We start from the raw sequence: 15,122 nt of genomic DNA, 5'->3' as shown, positions 1-15,122 counted from the left end.
CTATCCCTCAATCTTTCCAGATAGCTTTAGGTAGCTTAAAACTCTTGAAAGCTATTCTGAAATATTATCTCACTGATTCCTTATGGGACCTCAGATTGAAGATGTCAAAGAGTTTGTGCAGACTGCCTTTTCAAACAAAGTAATCATCTGAAGGTCGTTCTTTGACTCATTCATTTGTGCTACAAACAGATCTTGAATGCCTGCCACATACTGCTGTAGGCTCTGGGGAAATAACGGTGAGCGAAAGCAGACAGGCTGTCTGCCTAGAGCTTACAGAGAAGCAGGACAGAGGTTAGGAGCAGGCCCTGCAGCCCATCCCTGAGTTCAAGTCCTAGCCCTGTCACTTACTCACTGATCAACTTCATAAATGTCTGCACATATTTTCAGGATTGATGGATGGAAGATGTATATGTATATTACCAAAAGAAAGAACTGTGATCCATGAATGAATGAGGAAAGTAAAAGTTGATGGATTCAGTACAACCAGCTCTCTACCAAATTAGGGACAAATGCACGAGCTTTTGTTGTTGTTTAAAGCTAGTCTTAGGAATGACCAACATAAAGAGTGTGTGTTTTCCACATGTTAGGTAATGTTCTAAGTGATTTACAGCCTCTAACAACCGTGAAATAGTATACTATTATTTCCTCCATTTTATATGAATTAACCGAGACATAGAAAAGTGACATAGTGTGCCCAAGTTAACACAACTGGTAAGTGGAAAAGCTGTGCAGGTCCTCTGTCTCCAGAGCCCAGCTCTTGCTCATAACACCTTTTCTACCTCTCTTAAACCAGTTTATTGAGTGCCTAATTGGTACTCTTAGTCACGTTACATGATTTATATCTAATCCTCCCAACAATTTCCTAAGCACAGCTGATTATCCCCTTTGAGATAAAAAAAAAAGTAAAATTCAGAGAGATTAAGTCAGGTGCCCTTTGTCATGCCGTTAGGGAGTGGAAGCACTGAGATAAGATATTAAATTCTGACTTACTCCAAACCCTCAACTCTTTGCACAACACCAGATCAGACCCAGAAGAGAGAAGGACCAGTTGTTCCAATTCCCTGAAAGCAATTCCTGATAGGCAGCGGCTGGGTGGTCAAACCTTAAAGTGACTGATCATCAGCCCCACTTGGGAAAGCTGAAAAATTGCACCTGACCCACCTCCTTTGCAGACCTATTAAACCACAATCTGCAGGGGTGGGGCCCAGAAACCTTCATTTCTCATCACTTTCCCCTAGTGTTTTTAATGACCCTCAGGTTTGGGGAACCACTGTACCAAGTGATGAGAGGGAAAAATTTTCCCCAAAGGTTAGTCTAAGAAATCAGTTATTTTCTCTGAAACATAAGATGGTTGGTACCTGTTTGAGCAAATGAATGAATGTTATGAATGAACTGAATTATATTCCTTTGAAATGGATTGAAAGTATATAGACATTCACTATAGAAGATACATCTGTTATGGACCATATACTGTTATATCTTATTAGTACTCTCTCAATTTATTTGCCTCCTGAAATTCTGCTCTACCAGCTTCCCTTTACTACTGGGGACCAACTGCCCAACCAGTTGCTATCAGGAATAGCTTTCAGAGCATCAAGACAATTGGCTATTCTTCTAGATCCAACCATCATGCAGGCAGTAGTTGACGTGGAAAGAGGCCATCCAGTCCTGCAGTTCCAGATTTTAAAGGGAGCCAGGGATGATCAGTGGGATCTCCCTCCTAGTAGGCTGAGAGAGGCAGGTAGCAGTAGTGAAAGTGTCCTCAAGTTCATGCATTTGAATCTATAACACTGGTTATTTGTTCTCAAGTTACCCCCATTACTCCAACCAATTGGAAACCATGTGAGAACAACACTTCAAATATATTAGAGTATTTTGTGTTTGCCAAGAGCATAGCTTTTCCTTTTTGGTCTGATTTTAATGTTTTCAACTTTAGACTGACTGGAGCCTGGAAATGGTCAAGTGTTTAAACAAAGTGTTTCTTTTCTTTTCTTCCCTCCCTCTCTCCTTCTTTCTCCTTTCCCTTGTTTCTTTCTCTTTATCTCAGTAAAGAGAAATATCTGCCTAATGATCAACTTCCGGGGGCTTGGTTGAAGTTTAGTGAATGAGATAGAAAAATGGTTTCAGGCTACGGGGTGGCTATTGATATATGTTTCCCTAAATTCCTTTGCTAATCCCCACACCTTGGTCAGCTAACTATAGGACTCTCCTGATTATTGTGCAAACTATTTATAACCTATAGTCAAGACTGGGGAAATGTGCATAAAATCTATAGATTGCTTTAGTGTTTCCAGATTTGTAGTGTAGTTAGGCCTGTGGATTATGTACCTGCCTGTGTCTGATTTTCGGCACGAACTGCTTAACTCTAGAAGCTATAAGTCAGATATGACCCTGGGAAACTTTTCTAAGAGAATTCCTCTTCAGTATAGCTTTCTCATTTGTATCACTTCGGGCACTGTGCTGCCTTGTCACAATTCAGCCAGTGCTGAAACCGTTAAGATTTTATTAGGTTTGTCCTTGTCATTCTATTACGCGATTGGCAATGCTTATTGACAATTCTTATTTTCTGTACTATGATTTTTATAGTCTTAGTTTATTAAGTGCTCGTGGAATACAGGCTCCTGCAATTAACTAGAAAAAGAAAAAACCTTAGGCAGCACTAGGAGAGAAACACTGAGCAGAACGCTATAGCATGACTTATGCGCTTTGAGTCTCAGTTCCTATGAAAAGAGTTAAATTACAATAAAGTAGCCTGGAATTGCTGCTTTTACTGTCATCTTTAAGAGACTGGCAAGGACGGGTTCTTGCTGCCCCCAAAGAGCATTTTTTTTGCATGTTGATTTATACTCAGGCTTTTGAAACTGTAGTCTCCTTTAAATGAAAATTTCTGTTTTTACCTAGCACCTGCCATTAAGCCGTTCTTTATAATTTCTGGTTTCCTGGAGAGGAAGCAACATATTCAATACAGTATTCACACAAACAGGGAAACATTTAAAAGACAAAAAAAAAAAAAAAAAAAAAAACCCTTTTCCTTCTGATATTTGAAATTCATCTTGTAAAGCAATTATTTTTATCACCAACATTTAGGCTTATAGGTGAAATGCCCAATGATTTTGAAACATGAGTTTGTTTAATATCTTCTAGAAGCACGACTACCTCAGTGAGAAGCGGACAGAGAGTTGGGAGAAAGTATTGTGCAGTTAACCTTTTTTTCCTTCTCTCAGCTGGGCTGGGATTCATCTCTGGCTTCACATTACAAGCAGTTTGGATCTGTATGCAGAACTTACATTTCTTCCCTGGCTTGGGGCCCTCTATCCTTCTGATTTTCACAGAGCCATCCTTTCCCTGCCGTGTTTTTCCTGATACCTCATGGGCTAGGGTAGAGCTCTTTACACAGGACCACGATTACTTGATGCTCTAAGGTTAAGAACTCTTTACATAGAACCCTAATTCCCCACCTACTCATTTTTCTCCCCTCACTTAACTTGTAAGTCTCATGAGCCAAAAACTACATCAGCTCTGTATACAGCTGTATCCTCGTTCTAGTGCTCAATAAGTATTGGTTCAATAAATGAATGGAAAGTATATTACATTTTCATGCTTTTCGATGTCCATGGGAGAAGCATTTTTAGGTTATGTTTATTAGAAATTTATCTTAATTTTCTCTAGAAAATTATGGCAATAATGCCAACTTTCGAAAGCACTTGTAAGAAGGTGTGTGTAGATCATCGGTTCTCAACAGGTGGTGATTTTCCCACTCCAGGGGACATATATATGGCCACATCTGGAGACATTTTTGGATGCACACCACAGCCCCACAGCACAGAATTATCTGGCACAAAATGTCAGTAGTGCTTAGGCTGAGAAACTGGGGTAGTTGGAAGTGCATAAAGCTTGGCAGGTCAAGGCTGATTTTATTTTGTTCTACACAGTGGAATTCGGCTCTTTGGATATCATTAATAATAACAATTACATAGAGAATAATCAGCATTATTATGTTCTTGCCATGTACAGACATAAGCTTTTCACAAGTATTATTTTATTTAACCCTGTCAACTGTGCTGTGAGTTAGGAACTATTATTATCATTTTTCAGATAAGGAGGCTAAGACTTGAAAAGAGAAATGTGTACTCAAGATCCTGCTGCTACTTGGTGATAGAAGTAGGATGAGAACTCAGGATCTATGCTTGGTGACCATTATACTTTCTTTCTCTGTAAATATGGTCCCCAACTTAAAGTCTAAAAGGATCTCTACCTTCATTATTCAATAGGAACCACAGCTGGAAATGCAAAGAAAATTTAAATTTAAATTTAGAAAATCATTATGGCCTAGGTGGTTGTAATTTTACCAATATTTATACTGATTGAAACAAAAATACAGTGCATTCACTGATAGGTGTAAGCTGCTGTTGATACACGGAACAGAACAAATCTGCTATATGCTGTTATTTTGTGGGATTCCCAAGAAGGTCAAAGAAAGCTCTGAGAGTTTGTTTTCATTCAAAATTGAACTTGTCACAGCCGATCAACACATTGTGGTCTCGACGGGACTTTTCTCCTGTTAAGGTGTATGAACAGTGACAGTTTGCCCCATGTAATCTTATTAGGAGCTTTCTTCAGAACCACATCATCTTCTTATATAATTATAAAAGAACCACTCATGAGTAAAATATGCCTGCAAGAGAGCAAGGCCCGGGGGCAAAGGGTTGGCTGATGGGGGCCTATTCTCTCCTTGCAGAGAACAAACACAGTTCAGGAAATGGAAAATGTACGATTCGGATGCATAATAATAGTTTGTCGGCCCATCCCTGAGTACTTGGTTTACTCCCAGTGTTAATGTCCTTGAGGCTGTTAGTTGATGAAGTCTAAGCAAACAGCATCATCCTCGAGTATTGATTTGTTGCTTAGCCCCTAATACTTGGCCTATAAGACAATGTAGAAGGATCTATTTTTTCTTACATATGAACTTAGAGACCCTGGTGCTGCTGTTTTTCTCCCTTAGGACATTCTCTTCGGTGGTTGCTTCATCACACTTTGAAGATTCCAGTAGAATACTCAAACATATTACATTTTATTCTTTAGTCTCACTTTCCTAGCTCTTGTGGAAGTAATTATTAATAGCACCAAACAGTTTTTTATTCTTAAATGTTTTACAAAAGTGGGCTCCTATGATGACAAGTCACTCTTTAAGGTCCTACTACGCATTAGTACTTGTCATCCAGATAAACATTTTCTGTTAAGGCCAAGTGTCATACATAGTCATTGCACTGCTCCACCCAGAAGATGTAATTTACATATAAGATGTTATTTGAGACTGTCTCCCGGGGACAAAAGTGATTAGTATGCCTTATGCCTTAACTCTTCTCAAAAGAGTCATGTAACATGCTCTTGCATCTATTTTATATTTAATAAATTAAAACATGAATGATTAAATAAGATGTTCATGGTGCTTCACAAATTTGAATGCGCCCACCCCAGGCTCTTGCTAACATGCAGATTCTGGGCCTGAGGGTTAGCTTTTCTACCATCTTGCCAGGTTAGGCTCATGCTGCTGGACGAAGGACCACACTTGAGTACCAAGATGTTAGGGAACATTAAGATGGTTTGAAACCTGAGCTAAGGATGCCATCAGGCTGGTAGCATTAAACTCATTTTTCCTGTGCCACCTCAGTTATATAAATTATTCTTTAAGTTTATAGATAGATTTCTTTTGGAAGGAATGGCATCCTTTTTCAGCAACAAAATGTATATTAGGTTTTGTAAAAAATTAAATAATGCTTGACTTTTTTTTTTTTTTTTTTTTTTCTTTTTGAGACAAGGTCTTGCTCTGTCACCCAGGCTGGACTGCAACAGCATGATCTTGGCTCACCTCCACCTCCCAGGCTCTGGCAATCCTCCCACCTCAGCCTTCAGAGTGGCAGAGACTACAGGCTCACACCACCACACCTGGCTAATTTTTCTAATTTTTAATAGAAATGGGGTTTCACTATGTTGCCCAAGCTGGTCTCGAACTCCTGGGCTCAAGCTATGTGCCTGCCTCAGCCTCCCAAAGTGCTGGGATTACAGGTGTAAGCCACCATGTGAAATCAAGCCCAGCCATGCTTGATTTTTAATAAAGCATCATATCTCTCTATTTTTACCTGAAAAAAGATCCCCTCCCACCCACCTTCTATTTCCTAAACAATAAAAAATGAATTTTACCATTTCTGGTCATCAAAGGCGTTTTTTTTAGATGGCTTACAATCTTTTAAATTATAGAACACATTTACAACGTCCTTAACACTTAAATAACATTTCCAGTGTTCTTTTTTTCTTTTTAAATTATATTTCTAAAGATAGCTAAGGGAACAATTTCAAATAGTTCCTCTGTGCTTTTAGATGTAAGTTGTTTCAATCTCCATGTATTGGTGAGAATTAAGAGACTCTCAGTTTGCCATGTCCTGTCATGTTAGCTTATTTTATAGAGAAATCAAATCTGGCACCTTTCAATTAACTTCTTTACCTCTCTAATCTAAAAACAGATGGAATACATTCTGGAGCAAGAAGGCATGATTACTATCTGTGGATTGCCTTGACTTCCTCAACTGTATCTTCTGTCATTTCAAAATTTGCTAAAAGACCTCTTATAAGAGCAGGAAAGCACAGACGGAAGGAAGGTGGTGCTGTTGAAAAATAATTTACCCCTAGTAGTGAGCTTGGCAACTCTTCAAGGGATCACAATGGTATATCTCATCTGGACCTAGAGGTCCCGAAGGAGGAGATAAGTGGAAATGTTTTGTGGGCTGGAGCTTAGTCATTCTCCTCGGTGACTCGAGGTGCAAGCTATTTTGGAGGAAGATAAAGAGGAGGGGAGACAAGAAGTGGGAAAGAAAAAAGTCTCTCTGCCTTCATACATGCTTCTTTCACTAGGTTTATACTACTTTTTTTTTCTTTGAAAAAATTTTTCTTTGAATTTCTTTTTTTTCTTTGAATGATTTTTTTTTAAATTACCTGGTAATGTGGTCATGACATATGTTAGGTAACAAAAAGAAAAATAATGATTCCAATTTTGTTAAGTATATGTATAGAAAAAAGGAAAGTAAGCAAATTGATCAGTTATCTCTGAGTGATAATATAATGAATAATCTTTATCAGCTTCGTACTGTATTCTTTATATTTTATTCTCTAAAATTTTCCATTAAGCATGAATAAGCTTTTGTATCAGAGTTTTAAAATACATTTAAAAGGAAATGGCAATTTATTCAGCTACAGCTTTTTTATAACATAGTATATAGAAAGTTCATATAATATCAATATATATTCCATATATAATACATTTGGAATAACTTTTCTGTAAGGATGCATCTTTTTAAGTGACTTTATTAGTCTCCATTTTGCATTTTTAAATATATAACTCTACAGGGCTTCACATTTTCCCCTTTACTTTTGCTAGCTGTCAGTCATCACCTCTACCTTGAAACTAGTCTATGACCGGTAGGATTTGTAGATAATTATCATTAACTGATTGAGTGGATTCAGCAGTGTGCCTGTTGTAATTAAGTGTTTGGATATGCAAATAGATAAAGAATAGATAAAAGAGAAGGTACTGATTGGGATGTTAAATTCACAATATGATGGTTGATAGTGACAGGTAATAGCATGATGTCCTTTTGAAGATACTATATTAATTATTTCTTGAATACCTTTCCAACTAAGTTACTGTTATTTGAAATTCCACTTAATGCCAATGCTGGCCTCTCAACATTTCATCCCAATCTCATTGTTTTTGAAAGGCTCAGGGTCATATTTGGCACTTCTTTCATTACTGCCTTTAACTGACCATTTCCTCTTTTCTTTCCTACAACAGATTGCAGATTGAACTTAACCAAGAAGTTCATAGGCTAATCAAGGCTGGCTTGACCTACGAAAGAAGAAGAGAGTTCTGCCTGCCCACTTGGGCTTGTGTTGACACGGCTGATAACTTGCCACCACCTGTTGCCAGTGTGGAAAAATTCTCCCTGTTGAATTTTTTGCACATGGAGGACAGCAGCAAAGAGGGCAACACAGGCTGATAAGAACAGAGACAGCAGGGAGATTATTTTACCATATGCCCTCAGGACGTTCCCTCTAGCTGGAGTTCTGGACTTCAACAGAACGCCATCCAGTCATTTTGATTTTGCTATCTGTTTATTCTTTTTTTTTCTTTTTCTTTTTCCCACCACATTGTATTTTATTTCTGTACTTCAGAAATGGGCCTACAGACCACAAAGTGGCCCAGCCATGGGGCTTTTTTCCTGAAGTCTTGGCTTATCATTTCCCTGGGGCTCTACTCACAGGTGTCCAAACTCCTGGCTTGCCCTAGTGTGTGCCGCTGCGACAGGAACTTTGTCTACTGTAATGAGCGAAGCTTGACCTCAGTGCCTCTTGGGATCCCGGAGGGCGTAACCGTACTCTACCTCCACAACAACCAAATTAATAATGCTGGATTTCCTGCAGAACTGCACAATGTACAGTCGGTGCACACGGTCTACCTGTATGGCAACCAACTGGACGAATTCCCCATGAACCTTCCCAAGAATGTCAGAGTTCTCCATTTGCAGGAAAACAATATTCAGACCATTTCACGGGCTGCTCTTGCCCAGCTCTTGAAGCTTGAAGAGCTGCACCTGGATGACAACTCCATATCCACAGTGGGGGTGGAAGACGGGGCCTTCCGGGAGGCTATTAGCCTCAAATTGTTGTTTTTATCTAAGAATCACCTGAGCAGTGTGCCTGTTGGGCTTCCTGTGGACTTGCAAGAGCTAAGAGTGGATGAAAATCGAATTGCTGTCATATCCGACATGGCCTTCCAGAATCTCACGAGCTTGGAGCGTCTTATTGTGGATGGGAACCTCCTGACCAACAAGGGTATCGCTGAGGGCACCTTCAGCCATCTCACCAAGCTCAAGGAATTTTCAATCGTACGTAATTCACTGTCCCACCCTCCTCCCGATCTCCCAGGTACGCATCTGATCAGGCTCTATTTGCAGGACAACCAGATAAACCACATTCCTTTGACAGCCTTCTCAAATCTGCGTAAGCTGGAACGGCTGGATATATCCAACAACCAACTGCGGATGCTGACTCAAGGGGTTTTTGATAATCTCTCCAACCTGAAGCAGCTGACAGCTCGGAATAACCCTTGGTTTTGTGACTGCAGTATTAAGTGGGTCACGGAATGGCTCAAATATATCCCTTCATCTCTCAACGTGCGGGGTTTCATGTGCCAAGGTCCTGAACAAGTCCGGGGGATGGCGGTCAGGGAATTAAATATGAATCTTTTGTCCTGTCCCACCACGACCCCCGGCCTGCCTCTCTTCACCCCAGCCCCAAGTACAGCTTCTCCGACCACTCAGCCTCCCACCCTCTCTATTCCAAACCCTAGCAGAAGCTACACGCCTCCGACTCCTACCACATCGAAACTTCCCGCGATTCCTGACTGGGATGGCAGAGAAAGAGTGACCCCACCTATTTCTGAACGGATCCAGCTGTCTATCCATTTTGTGAATGATACTTCCATTCAAGTCAGCTGGCTGTCTCTCTTCACCGTGATGGCATACAAACTCACATGGGTGAAAATGGGCCACAGTTTAGTAGGGGGCATTGTTCAGGAGCGCATAGTCAGCGGTGAGAAGCAACACCTGAGCCTGGTTAACCTAGAGCCCCGATCCACCTATCGGATTTGTTTAGTGCCACTGGATGCTTTTAACTACCGCGCGGTAGAAGACACCATTTGTTCAGAGGCCACCACCCATGCCTCCTATCTGAACAACGGCAGCAACACAGCGTCCAGCCATGAGCAGACGACGTCCCACAGCATGGGCTCCCCCTTTCTGCTGGCGGGCTTGATCGGGGGAGCGGTGATATTTGTGCTGGTGGTCTTGCTCAGCGTCTTTTGCTGGCACATGCACAAAAAGGGGCGCTACACCTCCCAGAAGTGGAAATACAACCGTGGCCGGCGGAAAGATGATTATTGCGAGGCAGGCACCAAGAAGGACAACTCCATCCTGGAGATGACAGAAACCAGTTTTCAGATCGTCTCCTTAAATAACGATCAACTCCTTAAAGGAGATTTCAGACTGCAGCCCATTTACACCCCAAATGGGGGCATTAATTACACAGACTGCCATATCCCCAACAACATGCGATACTGCAACAGCAGCGTGCCAGACCTGGAGCACTGCCATACGTGACAGCCAGAGGCCCAGCGTTATCAAGGCGGACAATTAGACTCTTGAGAACACACTCGTGTGTGCACATAAAGACACGCAGATTACATTTGATAAATGTTACACAGATGCATTTGTGCATTTGAATACTCTGTAATTTATACGGTGTACTATATAATGGGATTTAAAAAAAGTGCTATCTTTTCTATTTCAAGTTAATTACAAACAGTTTTGTAACTCTTTGCTTTTTAAATCTTAAAAAAAATAGTTGCTGAAGTACTGTACAGGGTTGTACAATGAGAACCCAATGCCAAGGCAAAAAGAACGAGTGATTCTTCCTTAGGATACACATCAACCACTTTGCTGTTGAAGCTGTCAGAATAAATTCCTGGTGGTCAGATGAAAGGGCAGATTAAATGGACTCATCAGGGTAAGAGGAATAATATGGGTAAAACAAGAAATGGCCCAGATAGTTTCACACTATTCCTATACCTCCAGGTCCGGAAGACAGGTAAAAAATTCTATAATGTAAGAATGGAGGTAGTTACCCTAATATGACCCTATGTGGGAAATGCTGAAAGCACCAAGAGGAAGCCAGTTCCCATGAGATAAGTTAACCCGGCCTGACAGAATCAAGAAAATTGAGATTTGAAAGGACCTGAAAATGCAGGGGTTGGCTTTCTGACTGGGAACTTAAAAATCACTCTTCATGCTTCCCTGGTCCTATGTGATAACAGAGTTAGAGACTTGAGTCTGATTTCAGTCATCTTCAGGGACTGGTCTGATGTTGTAGCAAGAAGACTCCCTTTAAAAGTGTTACTGTTCAAATCATATGTCAGGTTGAATCACATTCAACAGAGATATATTCTAGAATACTTTTTTAGAAGAGGCTAATAAAATAAAGGGAAGAATTATATTGAATGGAATTATTTTTGATAATGAGAATTATTTGGGTAGATTCATGGAGGCTATGTCAACATGATATTTAGACCAACAGGTGATCAATGTTTGGAAAATACAACGACTTATTTAAAAATTACCCTTACTGCTATTTAGACAAAAACAACTGATCAGTGGTTCTGTTATGTCAGCTGACTTTGTTAGTATCATGTTGAAATAGCTTGAAGTAATATCTTTTATCCCCTTGCAAATTCTTGTCTTCCAATCATCTCCCATATATTTTCATAATTAATTGTTTATGATACCTTTGTTTTTCTCCCTCTGCTCAGTATTTCAAGGAAAATTATGGATGCCAGTCTTGGCTGCACAAAATATCCATTATGTACTTAAACATTTTAAAATGCATACTAATTTTCACTGCCGATAATTCTGTAAGGACACATCAAAGCTGGCCAAAATAACGAATTTTTTTAAATAGCAATATCTGGTTTCCACCTTGGACTGACTTTGATCCTGTTCCACTTTTGAAATTTTATTTGTTCCTTTTCCATCGTGGATGTTCCTCTACTTTGACAGTTGTGGAGGGCTAATCAATCTTATGTTAGCAGGACAACCCATGAAAAACAAGTCAGAGAGTGAAGGCTTGTTCCCCTAATCCTGGCAGAGCAGGGCATAGAAAAGAGAGGATGTCCATGCTTAATTCTAGATACTTTTGAGGCAACATCTTCAGAAAACATGTAATTTAATCTTTGCCATCCTTAGATAGAGAAGGGCTATGGATCACATACATTATCAAAAACTACTCCCTTGGAAAAAATATCTTTTGAAAATCAAATTTAAACATTTCACTCTGTGCTGCATATTTCGTTTACCACTGGCCATTATTATAGGGACCCATGAAGTAAATGTCACAATCATCTTACTAGCTCTCTCTCTCTCTCAGCAAAAGAAAACTGTGATGTGTCTTCTCTGTAAAAGTTTAGGTATAAAATGCTATGCAACTTTTTCTTTATAGTAAGAGCTTTATTTTCTTTAATAATATAGTCCAACTTATATGTTTTAATCTCCCTTGTCCCTCAGAATAAGCAGAAAATATAACTGCAGCTGTATGTCGTAGACATAAGAATTGAAACTGTGCAGTCAGTAGAGCTGAACTTAGCTATGAATTAATTTAAATTAATTCTAAAGTGACTCTGGTTTCCATTTTAGTCTATTAGCTAGAGGGTTTTGGCTATTGCTTTTTTTAAAGTTAGGTCCACACAGTGAAGGGAAAAGAGTCTGTGAAGGTGATGAGTGTAGCAGTAAGACATCTAAAATCAAGACAATGACATGGGGGCTTTGTGTACTTAGCTGGATAATTCCCTTCCACTGTCCTCTTCCCCTTGGCCGTGTAGATAAAATTGTGCATTCAAATGATGGTACTTTGACTTTTGAGGGTTTTTATTTCTGTTATTCACAAAATAATCATTCTCATTTATGTATATTGTATGTTTAACCCCCAGTGGGATTTCTGGCTGCTGAAACCGCTTTGGGCCAGGAAGAACAAGGATGAAGAGGTTCCTGTCATTTCTTATGGGGTTCACAGAATTATTTGGGGCTTAAATGGTACAATGGAGACAGTCATGTGCAATGCTTAAGATGGTCTGACAGGGTCCCTTTTGCTGGAGGTGTTCCTGAAGAGATTGAACCTAGTAACAGGCTTTATTTTCATCCGTGTACAACATGGCAAAGACTGCTAAGGTTAAAATCCGTCTCGCATTTGTTACAGCCTCACCTGCACCAGGATAGAAAGCACATGATGGAATCTGTGATGTCTAATGTGTCTTATGAAAATTGCCAAACAACTGTCCCTGGGGATTCTGCTTTGACTGGCATTTTTAGTCATGGGAATGTATTTTTGCTGATATACCTGCTCTATGTTTGGGCCTCTCTTGCTGTCATTAGATGTATTTTGAGATGATTAGTCAAGAGTCAAGGTTGAGAGTACAGGCCAAGACCATGGAAAAAAAGCCATGCTCACTGGCCAGTAAAGAGCTTGATGCTGCCTGGCCAAATGAGGTGATTCAGATAGAATCTGATCCCATTCAGAGCTTGGTAACTGTCACTGTGCAGAAGACATTGAAAAGGAAGAGGCATAGTCATGATCAAAAGGATATATTGACCGTTATCTATAGCCAGGGTAGTTGTTAATACCTGCTTGTTTGGGGAGATATGTTTGATTATAGAGAGACTCTGGGCTACCGTCAAACACCGTCAGATGCATTAGCAGCCTACTGCATGGGACAATCGCAGGCAGATACGAGGAATGTATCCCCTGCCTATTTTCCTTTAACAAATGGAAAACATTCTCCCCTGTGAGAAATAATGCAATTTCTAATTATCAGGATGTTCATTGAAAATATATTAGACATTCTCTCTGAGGTTAAAAACAGTATAATGTGACCAGTCTGGTAAAAAGTATTAATGAAGTAGCTAATATTACAGCTTCATTTTCTACTAGCACCTATCATAATGGTCTTAGTCATTTCACACAAATCAGAACTTCCTTCCCCACTGGGGAGGACAACATCTTCATGCTGTGATCGAAGCATCCATTCAGAACACGAGGCAATATTGTAGTCCATAGGGAATGGATGCTTCACTTGATCGCCGGACCTCGGCTGCAGAGGCCATCGCAGCTTTTGAAAAGTGAAGTGGTTAATTTCCATTGGCATCTTTGCTTATAGCATTTTTCTCTAACCTGTAACAAGGAGACATTACATTTTACTTTAGAACATGAGAATAGCAGTTTTGCTCACGACTTACCATTCCAGCTGCATGGGAAAGCAAAGCAGAAAACAGTGCCCCAAACGGAAAAAAAATACTCACACAGAACAAAACAGTTCTTGATCTTGTTCTTGGTCTTGTCAAACCTTGCCTGATGCTCTTTCTAAAGTCAAAATACAAATGCTAAGAAGGCATAACCTACATCCTTCTCTGATTTCTTCAGCAGGGTCAAAAGACAAGTTACTAGCAATGGGGAATGCTTGTCACTGGAGAAAGAGTTTTGTATATGTCTGATACCGTTGTTATAACAAAACAAATTTTTTTATTATAGTTTTTTGTTTTCTACCTGCACACCCACCAGAAGAGCACAAAGCAAGGCCATTGCAACAGGCATTTTAAAATTAATATCAAACATGCACATGCTTGTACACACACACACACACACACACACACACGGGGGCATTTGTAAAGGTGTCCCTGGAATGTAAGATTTATAACCGTTTAAGGCAAGGTGAAGGCATTGCCAAGTGTGTGTCCCTCATAGGACTAGTATATATTCACTGAAAGTTAACCTGATGATTTGTTATTGTTTGAACCATATGCTGATTTGCTTCTGGTTTCTGTTTAGTGTGCTTTCTGACAAGGGGCTGGAAGATTCTGCATCACACATCCTCTGAGACCTACCATGTCGCACACTTTGTTAATGACAAACTTCACTCTACACTATACAGTACCTTGTTGATATATTCAGTAAAGTCTTATTTTAAAAGAAAACCACATTGTGTTTATCTAAGTTCATTGGGATACAGTCAATACTTGTGCCGTTAATGTAGAAAAAATGACACGGGAGGGCACGAATAAAAGAGGTAATAGGATTTTCGTATTCTCCTATCATGAACATGACTTGCATTTCTAAAGGCCATTTGATCCTTTCTGTGTGAGGAGTTTATATGAAATCCTCATGTTCTTTTAAATTTCCCAACTAAATTGTGTGTTCCTACGAATACCTTTTAGGTATGCACACATACACAGAGCATCTTATTTTATACTGGTGAAATCTATGTTGTTTAGGATATAGATAATGTCATTGTATTTATCCTATCAGAATACTCTTTTCCCCTATTTCAAAATAGATGCTATTGGCTTTATTTTTTATTTTTTACATTTTTTTAAACATGGTCTCACCATGTTGCCCAGACTGGTCTCAAACGCCTGGATGCAAGCAGTCATCCCGCCTCGATCGCCCAAAGTGCTGGGATTACAGGCATA

The 15,122-nt window shown here is 39.7% G+C and overlaps 1 protein-coding gene across 5 annotated transcripts in view; it reads left to right on the top strand.

Annotated features, from left to right (window-relative positions):
- The window catches only part of FLRT2 (fibronectin leucine rich transmembrane protein 2), a 104,361-nt gene extending 89,734 nt beyond the window's left edge, over positions 1–14,627 (top strand). For all 5 annotated transcript variants that reach the window (XM_055288534.2, XM_063645517.1, XM_063645516.1 and 2 more), the window contains one exon: positions 7,847–14,627. In XM_055288534.2, coding sequence (XP_055144509.1) covers positions 8,229–10,211 — 1,983 coding nt within the window. In that variant the 5' untranslated portion in view covers positions 7,847–8,228 and the 3' untranslated portion in view covers positions 10,212–14,627. The remainder of the gene's footprint in view (positions 1–7,846) is intronic.
- The last annotated feature ends 495 nt before the right edge of the window (positions 14,628–15,122 follow it).

The sequence above is a fragment of the Symphalangus syndactylus genome, chromosome 8 (genome assembly GCF_028878055.3).
Source record: "Symphalangus syndactylus isolate Jambi chromosome 8, NHGRI_mSymSyn1-v2.1_pri, whole genome shotgun sequence".
Lineage (NCBI taxonomy): Eukaryota > Metazoa > Chordata > Mammalia > Primates > Hylobatidae > Symphalangus > Symphalangus syndactylus.
The sequence above is the reverse complement of the archived record's forward strand: the minus strand, read 5'-3'. Positions and strand labels throughout refer to the sequence as shown.